Source organism: Nannobrachium achirus, assembly GCF_963921795.1.
Source record: "Nannobrachium achirus genome assembly, chromosome: 4".
Taxonomy (NCBI): domain Eukaryota; kingdom Metazoa; phylum Chordata; class Actinopteri; order Myctophiformes; family Myctophidae; genus Nannobrachium; species Nannobrachium achirus.
This window is the reverse complement of record NC_137813.1, coordinates 38,862,262-38,888,956: the sequence shown is the minus strand read 5'-3', so window position 1 is coordinate 38,888,956 and position 26,695 is coordinate 38,862,262. Positions and strand designations below refer to the sequence as shown.

General features: G+C 42.9%; 1 protein-coding gene across 1 annotated transcript in view; it reads left to right on the top strand.

The window, feature by feature from the left end:
- Positions 1-26,250, top strand: part of svilc (supervillin c) — a gene marked incomplete at both ends in the record, with an annotated part of 31,921 nt that extends 5,671 nt beyond the window's left edge. The window contains 27 exons of the mRNA XM_080723282.1: positions 2,895-3,040; positions 3,686-3,917; positions 5,014-5,615; positions 5,751-5,886; positions 8,077-8,139; positions 8,845-8,919; positions 9,780-9,915; positions 10,769-10,843; positions 11,610-11,648; positions 11,855-12,035; positions 12,575-12,741; positions 13,433-13,543; positions 14,080-14,216; positions 15,124-15,271; positions 16,478-16,623; positions 17,019-17,194; positions 18,166-18,305; positions 18,774-19,115; positions 19,923-20,071; positions 20,927-21,029; positions 21,152-21,359; positions 21,571-21,704; positions 22,143-22,298; positions 23,757-23,900; positions 24,806-24,918; positions 25,671-25,826; positions 26,161-26,250. Of these exons, the coding sequence (XP_080579408.1) occupies positions 2,895-3,040; positions 3,686-3,917; positions 5,014-5,615; positions 5,751-5,886; positions 8,077-8,139; positions 8,845-8,919; positions 9,780-9,915; positions 10,769-10,843; positions 11,610-11,648; positions 11,855-12,035; positions 12,575-12,741; positions 13,433-13,543; positions 14,080-14,216; positions 15,124-15,271; positions 16,478-16,623; positions 17,019-17,194; positions 18,166-18,305; positions 18,774-19,115; positions 19,923-20,071; positions 20,927-21,029; positions 21,152-21,359; positions 21,571-21,704; positions 22,143-22,298; positions 23,757-23,900; positions 24,806-24,918; positions 25,671-25,826; positions 26,161-26,250 (4,305 nt within the window). The remainder of the gene's footprint in view (positions 1-2,894; positions 3,041-3,685; positions 3,918-5,013; positions 5,616-5,750; positions 5,887-8,076; positions 8,140-8,844; positions 8,920-9,779; positions 9,916-10,768; positions 10,844-11,609; positions 11,649-11,854; positions 12,036-12,574; positions 12,742-13,432; positions 13,544-14,079; positions 14,217-15,123; positions 15,272-16,477; positions 16,624-17,018; positions 17,195-18,165; positions 18,306-18,773; positions 19,116-19,922; positions 20,072-20,926; positions 21,030-21,151; positions 21,360-21,570; positions 21,705-22,142; positions 22,299-23,756; positions 23,901-24,805; positions 24,919-25,670; positions 25,827-26,160) is intronic.
- Positions 26,251-26,695: the final 445 nt, after the last annotated feature.

Here is a 26,695-nt window from a genome sequence, read left to right as displayed (position 1 = left end):
GGTGGGATTTATGGCTCTTTGAAGTGAGCCGAGCCGGATCTCTGCGATCCGTTCCTTTTCAAAGAGCCGTTCAAAATACTGTCTCATTTTAGTTACTTTTAGTTATTTTGTTACTTTCTAGATTTTGATTATAATTACAAATCACTTCAACCCTATATAGGCCTGCATTTTGGCCATATACATTTCCGCCATTTGAAAATATTAGCCGATCTACAAGCTCACAATGTGTCACGTTGCGACACATTGTGAGCTTGTAGATCTGCTATTTTCAAATGATTTTTCCAAATGTTATTAATTGGAAAACCTGTGAAATGTGACGTTCTGCATATTGAGTACTTTCTATTCAATATGGGGCTAAATGTACTATAATCATATTTTTGTCTTAGGAATGCTACAAATAGTCTACAACACATTATTGAACTCAAGTCTCCATGGCACGAGTAATCAATAGAAAAAAAGTCATTTTGGGGGGTGAACTACTCTGTGCATTTTGATACCAATACTTTAGTGCTTTTACTCAAGTACATTTTAATTACACTTCTACTTGTGTATTTTGTACATTGTAGTAAAGAATGTTTGTACTTTTTACATGTAGTATTTTGAACGGCTCTTTGAAAAGGAACGGATCGCAGAGATCCGGCTCGGCTCACTTCAAAGAGCCATAAATCCCACCTGCAAGAAACTCAAGCCGAATGAGCTCCTCGCATAATTATAGGCTCCAACAAGCATGCCAGGCCAGTAGGTGGCGCCGTGGTGGTAAGGGATAAGTAATACCCAGAGTGCTCTACCATAGAAGAATAGGCTCAGCATCTCAGCATGCGCAGTACTAAGCCGGAACACCGGCAGTGAATCAAAAACAAAAACAAACAGCTACTGAAAACACGTGAGTGAAGTCATGGAGAGCAAGAAGAAAAAAGATAAAAGTGAAAAAAGTGATAAAATTTTTATATGGACCGACGATGAGGTTGAGTTGCTGCTTAATATCGCCGTACAATACAAGGCCATGAGAGCACAAGAGAGTGTTGACTGGGATTCGTGTTACATGCCAAAAGAATCAATGGGCATGCGCGAAGATTACGGTGATGTCATTGTCTTCAGAAATATCCGCCTATCTTGACTACACGGATCCAGTGAAGCGGATAGTTTTCAGTGTCTCCACTTATTTATCCGGATTGAAAACTATCCAGATTCACTGCCAAACTATCCAGCTTCGTGTGGCTACATGCCCCAACAGCACAAAAAAGTGTCTAGATATCAACAATCCAGCAACAATCCAGCTCCGTGTAGCCGGGGCCTTAGTCTTAGCATTTGAAACAGGACTCCTTTCTATAGTTGGATAGGACCCGCTTTTATCCCACTGTTCTGTGCTCCATCTTAATGCCTGTTTATAAAAAAGTCACTCCTTAGAGATGCTGGCGAGTGGCTATAGGCTAATTCATATTTTTGTCATATAACAAATATAAATTAGGCTTAATGCTCTCATCCCAATATAGCAAACGCAACAGACTGTTACTGCAGGGGGTATTAGAAAGGTTTTTGTCGGCTAACAACAGAAACTTAAGGTTGAAGTCGTAACCCTGATTCTTTGACAATGAGAGAAGTGTCTCACCAAATGAGACACCTCACTCATATTATCAGTGAGGGGGTTACGATTATGTTTTGTGTCAGCTAACAACAAACATATTAACCTGTCTAACCGGAGATAAACAATATGAAAATTGAAAACCATCAGTATACACTAACTGGCACCGTGAACAGGATTAAAAGTTAATGCCTTGGACTTCACTTCTGCTGCCGAGAGCTTGCAATGACAGATATTAAACTGTTAAAATGTTGCTGTCTCCCATGAGCTCACTGTCTCACAGCTGCTCACCTTTCAGTGTGAGCTGGCAAACCAGTGCTGATCACGCAGAAACCAACATGCTCATGTTGAGGAAAATGAATGGTCAAACAGGTGTTAGGTGACTTAAATTTATACTGTAAATAATAGTTGCATAACGTACTTTGCGGTGTCTTGACCTCCCCATCGTTAGCTTCTATCATGTAACTTAACCACTGGAACCCTAACATCCCTATTCTGGAACTAACATTTTGCAGAAATAGCATATCTGCGGTGCAAGCTCATTGAGACGCGTTGTAGATCGTCTATTTTTGGAAAAGATTGTAGACTGAAAACAGGAAGGGGGCTAGCAGGGCCGAATTAAGTCTTTGTAGAGCCCAGGGCTTTGACTGGGGTTAGTCGTTAATCATCCTTTTCTGTAATGATTTAAAGACTGTCTGTATACTCACAAGCATATACAACATGCACCCCACTTCGCTTTCTCTCTTCTTTTTCCCCCTTCAATAACAATGTTTCAAGCAATGACATGTCAATCCTAATATTTCTCTTCCTGAATAGTTTTGGTGAGGAAGCATATTGTCAAAATGTGCCAGGCAGTTAATATATTGGCTATTAACATCCATCACAGTGGTGTTATAATTAGCCTGCTGGTCTGTGCAGGCAGGCAGGCAGGCGGAGGTAACAGAAACCTGCAGGGGTCTGGTTACACTGTGACCTGTAGGGCTGGCATTCTATCCCTCTCTCTCTCTCTCTCTCTCTCTCTAAAGACACTCTACCACTTTATTCACCAGCTATCTGACCCACTTCCCCCTCCCTCCCTTAATCCATACAAGTACAAAAGATGGACATAAGTAGAGGGAATTTTCACTGTCATTTGGTAATACTTTACCTTGTATTACTCATTTATACTCGATTGAGCCAGAGACGTCAATTGACTATTTGACCTGAATGCTAAATGCTAAGGTAGCTAGGGCCTTTCTTGAATCTTGATATATCATTGATGGATGTTAATGTATGACCAGGCCAACGTCTCCCCCTCCCGTCTTCTTCGTAGGAGCTGGAGAAGACCTCCGCCCCGGAGGCTTCTGCGTTCCTGAAGCCTCGCTCTGGCAGCGCTTCCCATGAGCGCAGGGTGCGTCGTGGCAACGAGCATCGCTCCCTCACTCAACCAATCACCTGTGAGGAGATGGTGGCCATCAGGTGGGCTGTGCTGTGGAACCCTGGTGGTTAAAGATGAAGCACTGTAAATTATATATATCACAAACACCGCCACAACAAAGAACCCTACTGAAGTCAGAGACACATCCATTAATAATACAGTAGAGCAGTAGTTTTCAAACTTTTTCGTGTCAAGGAGGACCCCCAAATGGGGATCTATTTGGCCGCGGAACCCCAACTGAAAATGTATTTTGCCAGTGACCCTAGAAGAGAAGTGTTAAGAATGATCAAAATTCTCCAAAACCTTTCGATAATTTTCAAAGATTTAAAAAAATATCAGATGTAGCCTACAAGCTCATAGCGCGGCACAAAGTAAAATATGGTTAAATTGGTTATTATGATTGTGATGATGCTATATTAACAGATTTTGCTAGGGCCCCCACCAATATGCTGCATTGCTACTGTGAAGCCATAATAAAAGAATTGCACTAGTAGGATCAAATTATTATTTGGGGGGGGGGGGGAATGAGCAAATTATTTTACAGTGTAGACTGGGGTCCCAGAGATAAAGAACGTATCAAATGGGGATCTGTGGCCTAATGCATATTAAGATGGGGGTAATATAACTGAAATGAAAAAGCTTGAGCATCACTGTTATAATATATCCACTCACCTCCTCACCTGCAGCAACCCACAGCCAGCATCTTCTGCTGAAGTCGAGGCCACGCAGGCTGAGTCTGTGGAGGACGATGAGAACTGCAAACTGAGCATGAGTGAGAAACTAGCCCTCTTCAACAAAATGTCGCTACCGGGGAGTCAGGCGGGTGGCGGCCCCCCTGCAGATGGCCCCTCGGAGAGACGCAGACAGAAGGGGTCTCGCTACCTCACACAGCCTATCACCGTGGAAGAGGTCAGCCTGGTGAGTGCTTTGGGTTGATATATTCTTCAAAAGAATAAAAGTCTGCACAACAGCGTTGCTCCTAAAAGTGTTACAAATGTTTCGGCCTCACATGACCTTCATCGGGGGAGTGGGTTGATATTCTGACACTGCAATGATGACAAATAATGAACTCACTGAAATTAAATAACGAAAAACATTCTAGCCGTTCCACCATAGCGTGCATTTCACCGTGACATTCGGTGAAAGTAGCAGATCTAAAATAGCAGATTTGCTATTTTTGACAAAGAGATTTGGTGTAAAGCGAATAAAGTACCACGTACGTTCAAAGCCATATTGTAGTAAAGTAACAACAACAACAACAGCTCACACAAGCAGTTCATCCTGGTGAACATTGGTCTTGCTTGGTGGTTATATCTAGAAGTACCTTGGTAGCCTTCCTTTGAAACATGTTTTGAATAGGTTAATCATATATAAATACTGCATGATGCAAATAACATTGCACTCAATAAATGGAGCGATAGCGATCCTGCTATCTACTTTAGGCACACAGTAAACTTGAGTTGCGCCGCTAGACACGTGATAGATTTCTCACTGCAACACACATCCACATTAGGACGGGGTATTGTCTGGCGATAAAAGTATGTACAGTATCACAGGGGTTACGACTGAATATATTTTGCGATATATATTGTGATACTGTAAACAATTTTTAAATTTCACATTTTAGGAATACTGTCATAGTATAAAATAACATACCACCATCCTTCTATAAATGTGGTTTGTGAGGCACCACCATTAGAGCTCTTCACGCCGGTCCCCCGATTCCGAAAATACCCAACAGAACCCGAGATCCGTATGGGCTGGATCCGTGTTTTATCATATCACTCTGAGCCGGGTCGGTATCGGTTCTATATTACCTCGGAACTCGGGTCTGTCTATCATTATTTGTAATACCCGAGTGGATCCGAGAAGACCCGTACTGTGTGTGACTTACATGTGCTAATTTTCATTTCAACTGCTATTATGCCATTCTCAATAAATCTAAAAAGAATTGTTTCAGGCAAGTTGATTGACTGATCTTGTACTGTTTTCCTCGCTCTTTTTCTCTGCTCAGCTCCAGAAAGGTCCTGTTCAGCTTCCCGCTTTCCGTCTGTCCCCTCACCTCTCTGACCGGCAGCAGGCCCTGTCTGTCAACCTCAAACCCAGTGAGGTGCGCTTTGCCCAGCCAAGACCTGGGCCTGGGGAGCCCACCTCCACCCACCACGGTCTGCAGCGCTGGGAGTCAGAGCCAGGCATCAGGGGAATCCTGAAGAAGAGCCACTCTGGCGATTCTGACCGGAGCGTAGATGACAGTGTCCTGCAGGATATGGCACCCATCCAGGAGCAGAATGGTAGAGGCTGGAGAGAAAGAACAGCCACGCAGGAGAAGGTGGAGGAGGTGGAGAGACAGGAACCGTGTCTTGCACCACGTCCTCCTCCACGGAGAGAGAGACGCAGAGATGCTCCAGGAGTGGATGGGAGCACGCCGACCGCTGCGCCCTGGAGACAGAGAAGTCGTGCCAGGAGGGAAACCATAGCATGCACGCCAGTAAGACCCTCAGCTGAACGGGTCTCCCCTCAGGAGGAGAGTCCAGATGCCAGGCTGTACCAGGCTGGGCAGCAAGATCAGCCCGATTACTCTGTGGAGCAAAGCTTAGACACCGCAGGGAAGGACAGGTAAATTAATACTTGAATAGTCACATCTGTCTGGGGGCTTATAGCAGTGACGGGAGACATCTGAGAGAAAGGTGTGAGTCAGTGGTAATAGTGTCATTTTTCAGGCTCATAATTTCCACCATTGTTTCGATAAAGGCTGTCTGACCTGTCCAATGAGAAAGAGGATGAGCCACGAAACAGGACTGATAACACACCCATGAGACATGTTCAGGTGACCCTGACAGACCACAATACTCCACCCCTGGAGGCAGAGAACAACCATGCTAAAAAGGTAAGACCCACATCATTCTGATCTGCGGAAGTTTAAATGACAGTGACTAAACTCCAGGGATTGAATGGGACTTTACGGACGTGTAGAAGGGATTTCACACTAAGCTCGCCATTTTTTTGCAGTTGCTAGTTTTGTTCAACACTGCTTCTCTTTAATGTCATTAATTTGTACCGTCAGAATCTCAGCGGGCTAAATCCAGTCTTTGCCTGAAAGTCACAGCTGCAGACCAGAGAGGTTGCTCTGTGGGAGGCTCAAGTTCAGTCAGGCCAGTGAAGTGGTTTGGGAAAAGGCTGTCTCTCTTCTCCATACTCTCTAATCCTCTGAAAGACGTGGCTGGAGCCAGTGGGTATCAGACTGTCAGCAGAGAGAGAGAGAGAGAGAGAGAGAGAGAGAGACAGAGAGACAGAGAGACAGAGAGAAAGAAAGAGAAAGCGAGAGATGGAGAGTTGTAGAGCAGGGGTCTTCAACGTTTTCAGGCCAAGGACCCCTTAGTTGAGCGAGAGAGAGATGCAGCAGGGACCCCCACAACCTGTTCATAGATTCCATTGTTTGACAGCACAATCATCAGTGTATTTTGGATTCATGTCAATTTGTGTTTTCAGATATTTAACCACTTGATTTGTCAATACTTAATAAACTTGACCTTTCACTCTGTACTTAGTCTGCTCTTTTACCCCTCTACATCAAAGCTCTCTGCCAAAAATAGCCGATCTACAAGCTCACAATGCATCGCAGTGCGAGGCATTGTGAGCTTGTAGATCTGCTATTTTTGGCTAAAGTTCTCAGAATATGGACCGATGCTAGGTTTCAAGTGGTTAATATAGAAAAGGAGGAAAAAAAGTTTCTATCACTCAAAGATTTGGAGGACCACTAGGGGTCCCGGACCCCCCGTTGAAGACCTAATCTAAAACAATGTGTATGTGATATTGGCTGTGTTGGAGGTTATTGAGTAAAATTTTCCTTCGCGTAATTGTGATTCAGTTGAAACAGATATACAGTAGACGCCTATCTGAGCCCTGCTGTTGGTTTGTGTTAAGTCTTTTGAGATCGACCTTATGTTACTTAGAGATAATGTCAAGCTTGGTTGGTGATAATACTTGGATCAAACGGACTGGCTCAGAAAGAATTGAAATGCTAAAGCATATTGGCTGTTTATAAGTGGTTGGTTGTTATCACCCTGATGACCCTCAACTTGCAAATAGACTATACGTTTACTCATACTTGTGCTTTATTATTTCTGTTTATTTTTATACACAAAGCCAGGCCCCTTACCACTTAATGATATCTGTTTCCCTTCTTCGTCTTGCTACCAATACTGCCCTATGTAGGAGGACAATGAATTTCCTCACGATGACACTGTCCTCCCCCAGTGCTGGGTAAGTCACAATGATATACTGCTGCTGTAGATTAGTATTCTCACCATACTGTATGGAAATGCGAACAAAGAAATATCTGTTTAAATATGAATGGGTATGTTTGGTGATTTTATACCTTTATCACATACCCAGCCTTTATTTGACCCTGGGAGTGATTAAAGGTCGTTGACTGTAATGCTAATCTATGAGGCTGGAGCTGCATTTACTGAAACAGGAGCTCTCTATTTTTAATGACAGCTGACTGTAGTAAATATTCTCTGCGGGTCCAAGTATTACAGGTATGTTATACAGTATGTGTGTGTATATATACGTGTATATGTATATAGTACTGTATATATACACACAAACAGACACACACACTCACGTATGTATATATGTACATATTCCTGTGTATATATGTGTATATGTACTGTATATGTATATCGTCACTGTCGGGCAGAAACCTCGTATCTCCAAGTTTCAAATTTGTATGTTTTTTCGTAAAGTAAAGCCCTGCTTCATCATACAAGACCGTCGCACAAAAGTAGTGAAAACAGCAGATCTACAAGCACACAACGCCTCGCGGTACGAGGCGTTGTGTGCTTGTAGATCGGCTGTTTTCACTAGTTTAGTTCATTTTTTAAATGATAAATACGAAATGAGCGGTTTTGGACATACAAGGTTTTCACCCGACAACGACGATATGTATGTATATGTGTGTCTAAAATCACCAAACCTATCCTTTAATGGTCAAAAAACAAGACTCCAACAAAAAGTGAAGCTTTCAGGAGTACTTTGCAAGAGGTTCATCCCCTTCTCCCTTTTACTTCCCTAGGAGCCTGTCTTTGCCTCTGTCTATTCTAGCTGTACACCTCAGTATATCATGTGTTTCAATCAGGTAAATGTGAGAGTGCCGTGCATATATTTGGGCCAGTCCGTGCATGGTGCCCTCTGCATTGAATATGGCATCTGGTATGCAGTGTCTTGTATGCGGTGGAGAGTTTCGAAAGTTTTTGTCTTGTCATACTGGCCACTGCGGTTGTGAGTTTTGATAGATTGAGTGAGTTATGACAGATGAGTCTTGATTTTTCCACTTCTGAAAAGTGTGTTTGGTTTGAAAATGTACGTCTTACATGAAACATTTGTGTTTTTTTTTTGTCTTATTGTTGTTGTCTGTTATAATCCTACTGGGCAATATGACCTATGACAATCTGGACTTAACATTGATATGGCTCAATATTATCAGATTTTCTATAAACTTCCTTTGTTATTCTGCCTCTATCTTTTATGTATAATTACTTACAAAAGATAGATGGAGATGAAATTATTATTGAATAATTTTACCCTACTCTTTATGATTAGTTGAAAATACAAATATTTTAACTATTTAAAACATATGAATTTCCCTGGACAGAAAGTTATATTAGTGTATTTTTCCTTGTTCATTAAAATATATAGATTATATTGGAGGATTTATTGCCCAGCTCTAATCACTCTCTCTTACGGTCTCATCCCAATTCTCCTCATACTAATTCTCCTAACTCATGCTAATGCTTTGCTCTATCTCTGTTAATATCCCATTGTGTTCTGTCTCCCTCCTCAGACTAACATGTCCTTCGAGGCCCAGGAGGTCTCTTCTCCTACCCAGAGCCAGGCTCAGCCTCAGTGGAGACAGAAGGTCATCCTCCCAGCCACTAAATGGCCTCTTCCGCACACACACTTACATTCTGAGCTTTACCCAGTGGTGGAAAAAGTACTCACATATATTACTTCAGGGAAAATAACAATACTGCAATATAGAAATATTCTTTATGAGTTAAAAAATAAGTATGAAAGTGTATCAAAAAAGAACCAAGAGTAAAATACTGAATGTTTGAAAATAGCAGATCTACAAGCTCACAATGCGACGTTGTGAGAGCGTTGTGAGCTTTTAGATCGGCTATTTTCAAATAAGTGATTTGTGTATGTTTTATAATATTATAATGTATATCTGCAAAGTAACTAGTAACTAAAGTTTTCAAATAAATGTAGTGGAGTAAAAGTCAAATATTTGGATCCGAGATGTAGTGGAGTAGAAGTAAAAGTATTGGAAATTTGAAATTTCAAGTAAAGTACAAATACCTCAAAAAAGTACATGTACTTTAGTTACACCACTGGGTTTACCCCACTAAGAAGCAGAGCAGCACAGAGTAGATGCTGTCCTCCAGTTAGTCCATTATCCTAATTCAGTGGTTCTCAACCTTTTCAGTCCATGACCCCCCGACTCAATATAATCATATTTGAACTGGGGACCCCCCACCCTGACAAGCACTTGGAATTGTAGGAGTTGAGACATTGCATTTAGTTGGCTCGGTTCCACAATGTTTGTTTTTACTGTATAGTTTGTTGATTACCTATGATGCAGTGACTTTTTTAAATTGTCACTTTACTGTCATCTGGGTAACCCCCCAAAATCATGTGGGGACCTCCCTGGGGGTCCTGACCCAGAGGTTGAGAACCACTTGTCCTGACTGATCTTTTTCTGTGCTTGTCCTCCAGGCTCAGGCAGCTGAGGAGGAACAGCCGGGGACCACAGTGGCTCAGCAGGAGGCTGAGGAACATGAAAGGTCCAGGGAGAGAGGGGCGGCACATGATGTAACCCGGTTAACCATGGCTGGACACATGGCCAACAGAGGTGACCTTTATGTCTATTATAGACTCTCTGTTTTTTTTTTCAAATTGTCCAAATATTAGAGGCAGAAATTGTGAATAGCCGATCTACATGCTCACAACGCCTCGCAACGCGAGGCGTTGTGAGCATGTAGATCTGCTATTTTCACAATAGAACCGTGTTGTACAAAATTCCTCAACTCTCAGTGCTCGTCAGGGTGCCGGGTCCCCAGTTAAAACATGATTATTTCGGGGGTCACGGGCGGCCTGAAAAGGTTGAGAACCACTGGCATACACTACCTGTCTTTGGGCATTGCGCATAGGAGTAAGCGACCTGTTATTGAGCTGAATTATTGTTATATAGTCCTGGAAATTGGGTTAAATATTCTGGAAAAGTTTTGGAAATTAATTGGTAAAAATGTGTGGGAACCCTGTTGTCTGTTTGCTACAGCCTGATGGTCTGACTGCAAGAACGTCAGTATATCATGTCATGTTCTTAAGGCCTGTCCATACTTTGATCGAAACCGAAATTTTCGGTCAAAAGGTCCGGTTCGACTACAAAATGACATCACTCGCGAAGCATTACATCGAATGAGAGTTCGTAAATTTGCATGTCGGAAATCGCAACTCACCGAACATTTCGGAGATGCTATGGACAGGCCTTTACACTGTTTCACACACAGAACTCAATTCCTGTTGGTTTACTGTGGACTGTGATAGCAGAGGTCTATGATGTCACTCTTTCTTTCACATTTGATTCTTATTTCTCTGTGTTGCTTATCGCTTCCACTCTAAGTTTTCTAAAAAAGAAAATGTTTTTGCTTCTTTGTGTGTCCTCTGATTCCCTGTTCATGTCTTTGTCTTGTGTTTGTCTCCAGAATCAGAAGGAAATGGGACAGCTGACTCTCATGACAACAGACCCTCCCCAGGAGCAACAGCTTGTCCACATGAAGGTTAGTGTAGGGTTAATCTATATACACTGTCAAATACAGTAACCACTTCAACCCCATTTATATTTTTGGTGAAGAGGTCTAGTGAAGGGGGGAAACGGGGGGGCTTGTGATGTATTCTGAGCCTGTAGCTTTCTATTTTTGTGTTGGTGGTGGGGAGGGGTCTCCTGAGGGATACCGGTCAACAAAGTATATAGAGTTTATGTCAGGGGTCTTCAATGTTTTCAGGCCGAGGACCCCTTAGTTGAGGGAGAGATGAAGCAGGGATCCCCACAACCTTCTCATAGATTCCATATAGTTTCATTGTTTGACAGCACAATCATCAGTGTATTTTGGATTTGTGTCAATTTGTGTTTTCAGATATTTAACCACTTGAACCGTCAATACTTAATAAACTTGACCTTTCACTCTGTACTTAATCTGCTCTTTTTCTCCTCTACACCAAACTTCTTAGCCGAAAATAGCCGATCTACAAGCTCACAACGCCTCGCAGCACAAGGCGTTATGAGTTTGTAGATCGGCTATTTTTGGCTAAAGTTCACAGAATATGGACGTTAGGGTACAAGTGCTTAATATTATAAAGTCACAAATATTTGGAGGACCACCTGTAGTAACTCTGAGGACCCCCTAGGGGTCCCGGACCCCCTGTTGAAGACCCCTGGTTTAAGTGGTTAAGTGAACACTGCATATAGCATCTACTCTTTATTCGTATTTTATTTCTATGTTTCTGGTTAATCTCTGAACTGTTGTTGTGTTGTTCACTTCACAGAGATTGCCAAACAGGCTGGGATGGAGGGTGGAGCGGAAGGTATGATTTCAAAAACATTATACAAACATGACTCTCCCTGACACACAGGATCAGTAGTGTGTGTGTGCTTTTACAGAAATGGGATTACGCTGTGTTGCCAACACAAGTAATATGTGATTATTGTTGACAACCATTTATCTATAGCTTTGATTGTATGCTTCTCTTGTTGAGTCTTGAATGGAAATAATCCTCTGTTTTTCCCCCAGCCCCAGCTGCTTCCCACAGTGGCCCTGAGCTGAAGGAGGTGGTGACTACAGAAGAGCCATTTGGCTGTTTCTTTGGAGAACAGTCGCCTCCCTCGACCTGTGTCCCTGCTTCCTCCGGGGAGGGTGCTACAACTGAGCAGCAGCAGGATCTAAGTGTCCTCTGTCAGACCAACACACCCATGTGAGCCTTTGTTTTCACACAGACATTACAACATTTATGTTCTAGTAATGATGTAGATCAGGGGTCTTCAACATTTTCAGGCCAAGGACCCCTTAGTTGAGAGAGAGATGAAGCAGGGACCCCCACAACCTTATCATAGATTCCATATAGTTTTCCATTTAACCACTTGAACCGTCAATACTTAATAAACTTGAACTTTAACTCCGCTCTTTTTCCCCTCTACACCAAAGCTCTTATCCAAAAATAGAAGATCTACAAGCTCTCAGCGCCTCGCAGCGCGAGGCGTTGTGAGCTTGTAGATCTGCTATTTTTGGCTGAAGTTCTCAGAATATGGACGCTAGGGTTCAAGTGGTTAATATAACACAGGAGATTTATCTCTCAAAGATTTGGAGGACCCCCTGTAGTAACTCTGAGGACTCTTGAAGACTAATGATGTAGATACTATTATTGATTAACCAACTGTGAAGAACCTAACACATCATGTTTTGATGGGTTATACTTTGACAAACCTCTCTGTGTCTCGTCTCCTGTGTTTGCAGACTGACCTCAGCTGTAGCAGAGCACAGGCGGGCGGTGCGTCCATCCCGGAGGACCCAAGGTTCCAGGAACCCTCTACGGGCCCTGGCAGCCAGGGAGGACATCAGACAGGACTACATGGGCGAAAGGATAGATCCTGAAGAAAACAGCAGGATACAAGCGGAGAACAGTGAGTCAAAATGTCTACAAGTACACACAAAAACCCTCCACTTGATTTGCATTACAAATGAATAAATGAACAGGAGTAATTTTACAGTGTAGCTTTTCCCCCTACCATAAAGGCCAGTGCACACCAATGCAACTCCTTGCAACTCTTTGCACCTGCAACTTTTTGAGCGGTGGTAAACCGCTCCATAGAGTGGCTGTGCGTGTGTCTGTAGCCACTTTTCCTCAGCGTTTTGACCATAGCAATGTGTTTTTCCTCAACGTTTTGCCATAGCAATGTGTGTGTGTGTGTGTGTGTGTGTGTAGCCTGTATTATATCACCAATTACATCCTAGTCTGTAGCCACTTTTTCCTCAGCGTTTTCCCATAGCAATGTGTGTGTGCGTAGCCTGTATTACATCACCAATTACATCCTAGACCTATATCCTAGTCTGAAGACGTTATGCAAGCACGACCACCGCTCACTTCACATTGGGTGTGATTTTTTCAACTACTTGCAACCATTATCCCCAAGTGGCACCAGTCTGCAACTGGTCAGTCCAGACCACTTCAACGGTCTCCAAAACGGTATTGTTGCAAAGAGTTAAGTTGGTGTGGACTGGCCTTCGATGTAATCTTCACCTTCTCTCCATCTGACATTATTCCCTTTTTCTTTGGCTTCCACCATCTTTGCTCGGGTTTGATCCGATCTCCAGAGTGTAAGAATCCCTCCAGGCAGGCCAGCACAGACAGCAAGACATCCTCAGATGCAGTAAATAACAACGCCCACCCTCCCTTCAGCAGCCGCATGCTCATTCACTTCAAAGGTCAGCATGTGTGTGTGTTTGTGTTTATGTGTGTGTTTACCTCAGTGTTAAGTTATTCATCTGTAACTCTAAGTCTAAGGGCTCTATTTTCATTCTCTTAAGTACCATCTTATGCCTTAACTGAAAGGCAAGTCCATACTGTCTCAGACCACCAAACCTTTCGCCGGAAAGGTGCGGTTCAACTACAAAATGACGTCACTTGCTTCTGAAAAGCATTACCCCGAATTAGAGTTGGGAAAGCAGCACGTCGGAAAGTCAGAACTCTCAGACGAAAGGTTTGGTGGTTAGAGACAGAATGGACAGGCCTTTAAGTTCAGGCATACAGTAAGAGCTGGTACTTAAGACAATCAAAATACAGCCCTCAGAATTTAATTAACACTGTGTGTGTGTGTGTGTGTGTGTGTGTGTGTGTGTGTGTGTGTGTGTGTGTGTGTGTGTGTGTGTGTGTGTTTATGGTTGTATGGTTCATTGGCGCATATGTATTGTACTGCATCTCTTTTGTCTTATCTCTTTGTGTGTGTTTCCTGTGGCGACAGGTAGGCGACAAGTGCAGGTACGGCTGGTGGAGCCCTCAGCACTGTCACTGAACAGTGGTGACTGCTTCCTGCTGGTCACTCCTGACCATTGCATCCTGTGGAGTGGAGAGTTTGCCAACGGCCCAGAGAAAGAAAAGGTACCACAGAGACACTTTGACTCGGAACAGCGGTAATGTCATGCTAACATGGTATGCATAAGCTAACTACAGTACCATACCAGTGTAAATTACTCAAGCTCTCTGTGAAGCTTCAATCTGGGACTTTTAATTAATAAACCGTTATTTTGACCAGAAAGTCAGAGCGCGATGGTAACAAAAAAGGCTGCATATTGTAGAGCCACCATCTTGGTGGTAGTTTGGACATTAATGAATTTAAGCCAGGACGATTATTAGGATGGCTCCGCTTGGCAGAAGCACAGCTGCTATGACGCAATCGCTGTAGCAGTCAAAATCATTGAGCAAACAGCCGTCGGCGACGGGTTCCCACCCCTTTTACTGAACTCTTTGGTTCCCATGATGACATGTCTATGCAGCACCTGTTCATGACATTGTAGACACTACATGGAAAGGCAGTTTCTGCCGGAGTAGGATGGGCTGCGAGCCTGCGACGGCAAGCAGGTTTATCTATCGAGCACTGATCCATTTCCGGTTACCGGAGTGGACTGCCGTAGCCGTCCTTGCTTAAATTCCCTACTATCTCCACTGAGAGAGGGAGACAATGGACATACAATGTACAGGTTATAGAATTAAGCAGTATTAAATACATTTAATAAATATTAGTGACAATTAAATGTAGGCATTTAGCAGACGCTTTTATCCAGAGTGACTTACAATAAAAAGGTAATTCACACAAATAGTATGCAGAATGTGTAGTGCCTCAGGACAGTGACAGTGCTTAGTACTGAAAATGTACATAATGAAAATAACTTTGCTGTTTACAAAAAGTGAATTGTTTTCATCACGGTGGTTAAAGTTTTGGCCATACGCAGCACTCATACATGTGTTTGAGTGGTGATAGCATTTCAAACACATTGCTGTTCTCCAGGCCTCAGAGCTGGCCATGTCCATTCAGAAGCAGAGTGATCTGGGCTGCCAGGCCTCACAGGTCCTCCATCTGGAGGAGGGGCTGAACTCAGACTCAAGCCAGGCTGCAGAGTTCTGGGAGCTTCTGGGAGGAAGGACACAGTACAGAGGTGAGGCCTGACTACAGTCCACCTTACCAGTTCTCCTACCTAGACGTACATTCATCTTTTATGTTCTATAATTGTAATTCAGACAGCTGCGAGTTTCCCCCGCAACATTCTGATGCTTAAAGCTATACTGTGTAAGATGCTCAACTAGTGGTCAGTAGCCCTATAGCAAACCGCGGTCGCGTCCGGGTCTTTCGGCCGTTTTTCGTACCTTCACACTCCCGCGTCTGCCTCCACATCGCCGAGAGCTATCTTTAGAGGGGTCCCTTGTTCCTGTGCGTTCAGGCATTCCGGAGAAACGGACTACTTCACCCTGCCTGGTAGGCGAGATTACCTTTACACACGGGCGACTACAAATATGGCCGCCATAGCGACCCCACTTCAAGATGTGCTGTGATTGGCCGGCAGTGTATAACCCTCGCTGTGATTGGCCGGTAGTGTGATGACGCAATTTTTCCGCGAAAACCGGTCCCCGGTAGGGATCATAGAAAACATATAAAGAGAAGGCTTTAGAAGCTGAAAATAACGGAGTGGGGGTTCTAAAACTTGAGCGATTTAACAGTTAGGACAATTTTAAGATTTGTTTTATAAAAAAAGTTACATGGTATAACTATAATCTATGCGCCGTCGTACGACTGTGTTGCATGCTGAAAATAAGCAGAACTTGGTTTCTGCCTGACAGTGACGATATATAAGCTCAGAATACGTTGATGATGTGACACATTGTGGGTATAAATCGGGCTTTAGATGGTTTTGTCTTGAGTTGTGGCATATATTTGGTCTGAACTTGGCTTAAAGCCCAAAAGACTTTCACTTTCTGATTAGCTTGTCAGAAGTGCTTGTGTATTAATTCTATCCCTGTTTTTATAAATTGTAAATTTTGTCCCTGTTTTTATATTACAATGTTGTACTGTACTTCCTTGATGACACTGCTGATTTAGCTGTATATGGCTCTGTTCCATATGATGACCAGTAAGACTCCCTAATCGGGAGATAAGCGACAGTCAGGTCGTATACACAAACTTTAGAAGGCAATGGTAGCCAATCAGGAGGGAATATGGGAAATGGGACAGATCCATGTTGATAACATGACTTTAGAGATACTGATGTGTACCGCTGATGACAATAAGCAGAATTGCACTGAATTAGGTTGTCAGAAGTGTATTTTTGGAATGTATCGACTGGTTCAGTGTGTGCTGATGTCCGCAGGTGCGGGTCCACCGGAGGAGGATGAACTGTATGAGAGTGGTGTAGTGGAGTCAAACTGTGTGTACAGGCTGGTAGAGAACAGACTGGTGCCCCAAGAACAGGCCTGGGCTTCAATACCCAGTGTCTCACTATTGGCTTCATCTGAGGTGAGACCCCTCCTGATTCAACTACACTATGTATACAGCAAATGTAGAGCACTTGCTTTTTTGGTAATGAATATATTGGATGATGCTGTATATATTGTAGAGGTCCCTGTGTCCTCCTACTGTCATTCAGCTATTTGTGTATAAAGGTCCTTACACACTGGGAGCATGACAAATAAACAATCCAAAAATATGTCTGTGAATTTTTCACATCAAACATTCATTTCAATGATGCCTCATTCATACAGGTCGATGCTTTTATTTGCGGGGGAAATTTACGTTGCTTCATCGTCACGTAATATATTAGCGTTCTGTGTAAATGTGCTCATGACACAAACAACAGTTAATTCAGGTCTTATGGTCCATCTGTCTCTGTGGTTGTGTTTTCATGCATCCAGGCTCTGCTGTTTGACTTTGGCAGTGAAGTATACCTTTGGCATGGAAAGGATCTTGCCTCTAGCAACAGAAAAGTAGCTCTACAGTTGGCGCAGCAGGTGTGGGGCGGAATCTATGACTACAGCAACTGTAGAGTGAACCCACTGGACCCCACACACTCTAACCCCAGTATACAGCTGTAAGTACATACTACACAATGAATAAAACAAAACTAAAACGTTTGTACTGTTCAGCGCTACTGCAATACAACAACTGTATATTTTAGCATATGACTGCAGTGGTGTAAAGCTAGACAAGAACAGAATATCCAGGTTACAAAACATTCTGAAAGAGCATTTAAACAATATAAGGCAAAATGAAGGCCTTAAAATGTAAAAAAAAGGAAAATTGGTCATTTCATTGGTCTTAAATTGTTAGCTTTTCATAGAAAGAAAATTAAATAGTTTGTTTATTAGAAACCTAAGCTAACAGATTTGGCAATGCCTCATATTTGTTCCTGTGGGATTTTGTTTTGAGTTTAACTTGTGATTGTGACTAAAATTGATTAAGTCAGCTATACTGGAGGGGTCAGACCACTGCCAGCAGATGCGGCCTCGACAAGAACATACTATAGCTAAACATTCAGGGTAATGGAGGTTAAAAGCCCTCTTTATTTTACAAATGACATTTACGCACCACAGCCAGGGCATTTATACTGAATAGCTATCTAGCTTTATCTATAGTAGCAATATGTGCAGCTAACATTCCATCAAGTGTTAGAGAAACAATTTACAGGTAATTTTAATTCTGAGAAGACAGAAGAAGCAGTGAGAATGGAAAGGCAAGGCAGGGAACAGGTAAAATAATAGATACACAAGTCCACACACATTAAAACGATAAAAGAGCAGCATATACCGTAGCCGTAGTCTTAATTGCATAAACTGTAGGGCTGGCCAATCTATCATATATTAAATGATTTGGAAATATAGTTTGAACCGTGTGAATACTTTTTGATGTAATATATCTAAACATATGGAATATTAACATTTGTTTTCTCCCACATTAGTAGAACTATCCAAAATTAAAAATACTGTGAAACTAAGTCTTGACTGTATGGGAGTTAGTGAGGGGAAGGTCTTCATATACGGCATGATTTGTTTTCTCCTAAAGGCGGGGAGAGGGCCGTCCAACCTGGGCCCTTTTTGGCTGCATTTCAGAGAACAATGAGACCGCTCTTTTCAGAAAGAAGTTCCTCGACTGGCCAGCGAGGACTGCAACCATAGAGGAACCTATGAAGGACATGCAGGTTTGTCAGAGAACTTGAGTCTTCACACATAGTTCACACCGTTCACACATAATATTATATAGCATATCAGAGATGGATCTTAATTTACTGAAATAATTTACTAAAAATTGGGGCGGCTGTGGCTCAGCCTCAGGAGGTAGAGCAGGTCGTCCAATGATCTGTGGGTCGGTGGTTTGAATCCCAACTCCTCCTGCCCACGTGTCGAAGTGTCCTTGGGCAAGACACTGAACCCCACATTGCCTCCAATAAGTTGGTCGGTGTCAGCTTGCCAACCTTGCTGTGTAAATGTGGGAAGTGAGGACGCTGGCCTCGACTGTTGGCCGATTCACCTCCCATGAAACCATTGTAAAGCGCTTTGAGCACTTGGAAAAGCACTATAAAAATGCAATAAAAAAATAAAATCTCTGTCTGTCTGTCTCTCTCTCTCTCTCTCTGCAGTTTTTTTCACAGGAAACTGTGACTGCACTTTCAGCACCAGCACTTTCAGCACCAGTCACCCCAGACCAGCTTTCTGTTCCTGTGTCACCTCCTCAGTCAGAGTTTCTGTCTCCTTGCGATGCTAAGACGCTGGTGTCAGGCCAGGGCCTGGTAAGGGGCGGCTCTGTTGACGATGCCCTGGATGGGCTCAACGTCCAGCGGGGCCACGGAGCTGTCACACTGGACGACGGCCGTCAGACGGCGCTGAAAACGGTTGCTGTAGACACGTGGCACGTCCAGGAATTTGATGATAGTGAGGTTCCTGTCGAGGGCAGAGGACAGCTCTATGAGGGCGATTCCTATGTGATCCGCTGGACGTACGACGTTGATTCTGCTGGTGAGACACACACACACACACACACACACACACACACACACACACACACACACACACACACACACACACACACACACACACACACACACACGTAAACAACAGGAACGCTTATGGTCATACCTGTGTTCTATACTTACCCACACACTAGAGAGTTTTGACCTTTAATTTCAATGACCAGTGGGTTCTCATCCACTCAGTGTAAGGCTATGCTTTGTCTCTGTGGTACTGTAGGTAATGATGTTCTTTGTGTCTGAGGTACTCGGTAACTAGAAATACTGTTCCTACGAAACAGTGTGGGCTCGCTGCTCCCTCATTGGCTAAAGGCCCTGCCTGTCGGACAGTTTTTTGAGGAGAATAACTTATAGTATATAAAGATTTGGGAGAACATACTGGCCTGGGAGAACATATGCTTTCAGTGAGCTTTTGTACTGTCATTGTTTTGAGGGGAATAACCTTGACCTACATTATAACATTTTGGTATAACATACTGGTGTCGCCTTTCAGCGAGCCCACAATGATGTTCTTGGTACTGTAGGTAATAATGTTCTTATTACTCTTAGTAATGATGATGTTTGTCTCTAAGCCACTGTAGGTAATGAGGATCTTGGTACGCTAGGTAATGATGTGCTTTGTTTTGCGACCGTCAGGTTGCAGTTACTATGAAAAACTGCTGCTCATGTCTGTCCGTCAGTGAGTGAGTGAGTGAGTGAGTGAGTGAGTGAGTGTGTCACGCTAGTAGCACCCCAGCTGTGGGCAATTACCGGTTAGTACTGTAGGTAATGATGATCTTTGTCTATGTTACTGTAGGTAAGCTGTGCAGCTCTGATGTACAGAACAGTGCTCCTGAGAAAGGAAAGACGGTCCTCTTCCTCTGGCGGGGTCGTCACTCCACTGTCAGTGGGCGGGGCACTGCTGCCTTCCTGTCCATGGCTTTAAATAACTGTGAGGAAAGACAGGTACAGTAAGTTTAGCCACAGTGCTTCAATTTTAAACAGGCTGTTAGATTATTAAAGATAATTTATAAGCTGCAATCCAGACCATGTTGCAATAAGTAGGAAAACTATGTCACCGGTGGAAAATAGATCATTCGGTTCAATAAAATGTTGATGTTTTGTAAATGTAAAAGTGGTTACACTTTGCAATGAAACTCGTTTACCTTCATCTATATGTGCCATTAGAATAGATCTTTATTGTCATTGTCACAAGTACAACGAAATTAAAAGTGCCAAACGATCAGTTCATCACTACAATAACTCAAAAAAATATCTAAAACAATAAAACAAAACAAACACAGAACTATACTTCCCGTCATTGCACAACCCCTATTGCACTTAGCATGCACAGCATAGACAAACATGTAAATAAAAACAGCTGTTATTGCACAAACTCATATTGCACTTAACCCAAACAGCACCATCAAACATGTATGTTCATCAGATCAACGTTTCTTAGCAGCATTCAGTGTAACTACCGCTGCGGGATAGAAGCTGTTACTAAACCTGCTTGTTCCTGACTTTATCGATCTATACCTTCTGCCTGATGGCATCAGATCAAACAGGGAGTCTTTAAGAAGACGAAAGGCCAATCCATGATCCCTGGCTTGCCAATCCTCTCCGAACTTCCCAAGACATCTGGGGGTACATTCTGAGAAAAAGTTCGGAAAGACATCAATTTGTAGACGTCCTTTTCCGAAGAAAGGTTCTGACTTTGGAAGGAGCATATATTGCCCTGTGCTGTAGAGTCAGACTACCATTCTGTTTATAGTATTCATGTTGTTTATGGTCTTTTGTATTATGTTGTTTTTGTTGCAGGTGGTGGTACCTCAGGGGAAGGAGCCACCGTGTTTCCTGCAGCTTTTCCAAGGTGGTCTGGTCATTCACAAAGGCAGACGAGAGGATGCCTCCCCTAAAACAGGTACAGCAGAACAGCTCTATATGCAGTACTGTTTGGTTGAGTGTGTCAACTGTATCTCCAGCCCACACACCCTTTTATCATGTGTTTTTTTTGGTTATTCAAATCTTCCTCTCTCACGCTAGCAGAATGGCGTCTCTTCTCTGTGCGAGGAGAGCTTCCCGAGGAAGGCTCTCTGTTGGAGGTGGACTGTTGTTGCGCTGGTCTCCGTTCTAGAGGCTCTGTCATTCTGCTCAATTGCCAGCAGGGGGTGCTGTACCTGTGGCATGGTTGCAAAGCCCACTCAAGCTCCAGAGAGGTCAGCAAACGGGCAGTGGAGCGGCTCACTCACACGTAAGTCTCTGTTTGGATTGGCATCTGATCAACTGTATGCAGAATATAAACACTTTGACATTGGTGTGACTTCTGTGTTATTTGACCACTGGTTGGCAGGAGCAAAATCACAACCCTTGATCCTATGTTAGGATGTAAAATGTTACGTGAAATGGCATCTGTGTGAAATTAATCTACAGTGGATATATATGGATATGCATGTGTGTCTTAGATGCCCGCCAGAGTTGGGTCTTGTCACTGGCAGTCCTGTGACGGTGCAGGAGGTAGAGGAAGGCTCTGAGCCTGCAGAGTTCTGGAATGCTCTTGGACAACAAGACAGAAAGGCCTATGACTGCATGTTACAAGGTACACTAAACACTTTTCACTGTCCATACAAATGCAGTTCACACAACAGGATTTCACATAAGATTAACTTAACTGAGTGGTTCAACCAAAAAAGTACTTATTTTCTATCAATTACACCACGAAGCCTTGAATTCCTGGACATTTTTTTGTTTTTGTCACACTCCTAAGCCAATCTTTTGCGTGAGTCTAATAGACCCTCAAAGTGTCTCCTACAGAGTCTCCATTTGACCGATGACCCGGTCATCAAGTTATTGGCTTCGGAATGTGACAAAAAACAAAACATCTCCATGAATTCAAGGCTTCATGGGGAGTGTAATTAGAAATTAAGTAATTTGAGTGAATGACCTTTTCTGCCATCATATCAAATTATTATGAATAATTATGGGTATATTTCACACCATATTTTACTGTGTATTTGTGTTTTTTTTTTCTTCTCAGATCCAGGCAAATATAACTTTACTCCGCGTCTCTTCCATCTGAGCATTCAGTCCGGAGTCTTCCAAGGTGTGGAATTTCTGAGCCCAGCCCGCTTGCCGGGGGTTGTCATGGCGATGCCCTTCGTCCAGGAGAGTCTGTACTCTGTACCACAACCAGGTGAGCATCAGACAAGCATTCACATGTACTGTATGTTCACACAAATAAAAACACACACACATACTCTATCCCACTGTCAGTGGTGGAAGAAGTGAAAGCAGGGTTCCCACAGTCATGAAATTCCTGGAAATATTTTGAAATTAGAAAAATATTTTTCCAGCACTGGAAAAGTTTTGGAATTGGGGGAAATCAAGGGTCCTGGAAGGTCCTGGAGAAAATAGCTATGCATTGTCTTTGGTTATTGATTTTGTTAATACCTCTGAAATGACATATTAAACATTGGCCAAATTGTCTCATATTAGAGGCAGAAATTGTGAAAATAGCAGATTGCGAGGCGTTGTGAGCATGTAGATCGGCTAGGGCATGTAGATCGGCTGGGTCCCCAGTTGAAATATGATTATTTGCACATAGGAGTAAGCGACTCGTTATTGAGCTGAATTATTGTTATATAGTCCTGGAAATCGGGTTAAATATTCTGGAAAAGTCTTGGAAAAGTTATGGAAATTAATTGGTAAAGATGTGTGGGAACCCTGTAAAAGTAACAATACCACAATATAGAAAAGTAACATTTTACCTGAGTTAAAGTACAAAAATATTGGCATCAAAATACACATTTTTGAAGATGTTTCATAATTGTTTCAAAACAGCAGATCTACCATTTGAAAATAGCTGATCTACAAGTTCACAATGCGTCAACATGTTGTGAGTCTATTTTTTAATAGCCAAAGTATAAAATAGGTCTTCTATAATCTAATAATGTAAAATCTGAAACGTGAGTTTTAGTTTTTTGAAAAACTAAAACTACGTTTTCAAATAATTGTAGTGGAGTAAAAAGTGCAATATGTGCCTCTGGGATGTAGTAGAGTAGAAGTGGAAATTATCAACAAACGGAACAAAAGCTGGTTGTACACTGCTGCGTTTTTCCGTTGCGTTTTGGAAATCTGAAATCCGCAAAAAAACATTTTCAGGCCAAGGAGAGAGAGGAGAGAGAGAGCAAGGGACCCAGTGGTGACAGTTGCGAAAATCGAAAAAAAAAAAACCCTGGTCCGAAAATAAATACGAAACGGGCGGCAGTGTGCAAACGTGATTGACACAATGTGAGATAAATCTTTTTTATTTACGTGCTCCGATATTCTGCCGAAAAAACATGTGCAAAGACCTTTAAAGTAGTAAAATTACAGTACAGTACTTTAGTAAATCTACCTTAATCCTCCATATAGTTAAGCTTATTCTATTTTATCCTGTCAGTCAGGGGTCCTGACAACTTAGACTCCCTCTAGTCTTCTATCATTCCTAATTGCTCGCGTTCACCACGTCTCCTGGGTCTCAATTAGTCCCAACACAAGGCCAGAATGAAAGTGAGCATTAGCCCACAGCTCTGTGATCACTGATCCCAGGACAGAAGTTTAGAACTACTAAACTAGCCTGTTCAATATTCTCCTGTGTCTCTCCCGGCAGCCTTGTTCCTGTTAGATAACCGCCTGGAGGTATATCTGTGGCAGAGAGGTCAGCCTGAGGAAGCGGAGAGTGGCGGTTCGGCCTGCAGCCTTTGGGATAATGAAAGGAAGTGTGCCATGCAAACTGTACTCCAGTACTGCAAAGGTGAGGGAAGGGCCGTTGCTCGCTTATTGTGGGCCTATAATGCCCCTCATGCAGAAGGTGGTGAGATGAGATTGGCTGAGTGCTGAGCTCTCTCAGGTCCTTGCAGGATGTATGACAGCAGGTGCTTGAATGAGGACATGTTCAAAAAACTTAAAACAAGAAGCGCTCGGGTGGCGCAGTGCTAAAGTTCTTGCCCACCACTGCGGAGGTTGTGGGTTCAAGTCCACCGTTGTGCGTCCGGCTTTGTCAAGTGTTTACATGAACACAATTGGCCCATGTTCAGGGGAGGGAAGCCGGGCGGGGTTGGTGAAATTTGTCACTGCATGTAATCCTACGGGCTGGGGTGGCACCTGTCAGCAAAGAGTGTTGGGTGCATGTGAGGAGTACTGTAGTACGAAGGCTCTATGTCAGGGGTCTTCAACGTTTTCAGGCCGAGGAGGACCGCTTAGTTGAGAGAGAGATGAAGCAGGGACCCCCACAACCTTCTCATAGATTCCATATAGTTTCATTGTTTGACAGCACAATCATTGGTGTATTTTGGATTCATGTCAATTTGTGTTTTTAGATATTTAACCACTTGAACCGTCAATACTTAATAAACTTGACCTTTCACTCTGTACTTAGTCTGCTCTTTTTCTCCTCAAGCGCAAGGCGTCGTGAGCTTGTAGATCTGCTATTTTTGGCTAAAGTTCTCAGAATATGGAAGCTAGGGTACAAACGCTTAATATAAAAAAATCACAAAGATTTGGAGGACCCCCTGTAGTAACTCTGAGGACCCCCTAGGGGTCCCGGACCGCCTGTTGAAGACCCCTGCTCTATGTCCTCCTGGTGTCAAATTTGGTTTTGTTCATTGATATGTTGTGTTTACAAATGTTGTTTATTAGCTGTTCATTCTTTTCCTCCAGAGATGAACCCAAGGCGTCCACCTCAGGCCTACCTCATCTCGGAGGGATCAGAACCCCTGACCTTCACTAATGTATTTCCCCACTGGGAGAGGAGGCCTCAGCCCAATTCACAGGTACAAACCATCCACACTAATGCAGGTACACAACATGTTCCTAGACGTGCCCGGGTAGCTCAGTCGGTAGAGCTCTCGCCTTTGTACCGCAAGGTCATGGGTTCGATTCCGGGCACCGCCAACTCAGCGTATGAGTAGCACGGCTTGGCAAGTCGTGCAGCAAGTACTGGGAGCTGATGGTAGGTGTGGCGCTCCACCTCAGCAGTCCATCTCCCAGTCAGCAGTCCATCTCCCAGTCAGCAGTCCATCTCCCAGGGGTCTAGCGCATTGTAACGGGGACAGACTCCCGCGTGTTACCGGCTGATACCGACAATAAGCCATGCCCGACCTACTAGACTGTTGCCATCAGGGCTTAACCTCTTATGTTGTTGTTGGGCAGAAACCTTGTATCTCCCATGTTTAATTATAATTCTTCATAAATGAAAACCCTATTTTTTACAGTCTCACGCTATAGTAGCGAAAATGTAGTGAGACGCTGTGAGCTTGTAGATCGTCTATTTTTGCTATTTTGGAAAAAGTACACTATTCCGGGTTGGAACTGGTTAGGTCTGTCTGTGGGTTCTTTAAAATATCTATGAAAACAAATGAAACCTTATGTCTAAATAATAGATTTGATCTATTGCGTCCCAGGTTTTTTTTCCTTTACCTGTAAACAAATGGTTTATTTGTACCTGAAAGGTTTCCACCCAACAGCGCCAATATCTTCCTCCATTCCTCTCCGTGTCTGTATTGTACATCAACTTGTGTTCCAGGGGGAAGCGGGACAGGCCAAGCTCACATTGGTGCAGGATGCCTTGACCCAGCTTACTAAGACGCAGTACCTCCTGGAGGAGCTGCTGCGAAGCCCCTTACCTGCAGGGGTGGACCCCCAGTGCCTGGAGATCTACCTGTCAGATGAGGACTTCCAGGTAGCACTGCAATTACATCTGTCAACCACAAGGCTGCAGCGTTAAGACATTACTAATTCTGATAGTTCATGTCTGTCCATGCCTTACCCCTAAACTTCTTTGCCCTTTATTTATTTTTTAATATTTCAAATAGCTGATCTACAAGCTCACAGCATGTTATTTGAAGTATTTATTTTATTATTATTATTTTTTTAAATAGTAAAAAAGGGCAAAGAAGTTTAGGGATAAGGGGTAAGGCATGGACAATATGTATATATATACAAACATGGATGTTTAAATGAATAACTTGTGCAATGTTTTGCTTCTACAAATTATGTATGTAATTATGTTTCAGACTATTTTGGAAATGAAGAGAGATGAGTACAACTCTCTCCCAGGCTGGAAGCAAGCTGATCTAAAGAAAAATAAAGGACTGCTTTCATAGATAGCAAGAACAAGTGAAAGCTGCAAGTGGGCACATTAGGAGATCGAGTCCCCACTCGGATTGGCCCTTCAAATGAGAAGACATGATTGAAAAGGGGATCACTGCACGCCACCATGCCTTTGCATCATTTCACGATGAACTGCTTAATAAGTAACAAAAAAGAGAGAATTAATTTTATTTATGTCAACTTATCCTGAAGAGCTTCCGTTTTTCTTTTTGTATTTTCTATTTTTAAAAAGATGGTACTTGTCATGTGATGAAACTTGTGTACAGTGTTTTCACATTAGAGGCTAATTTATTGTTGCACGACCCCCTTGACAACTAAAATGACGCGGCTTCAACTTTTTCCTGTTGAAAACATGTCATTTTTGTGTGATTGTTGTATGACAAATTGTAAATTATCCTTAGCTGTTATCATGTTGTATCTGTGTGTCTTATTTAAGTA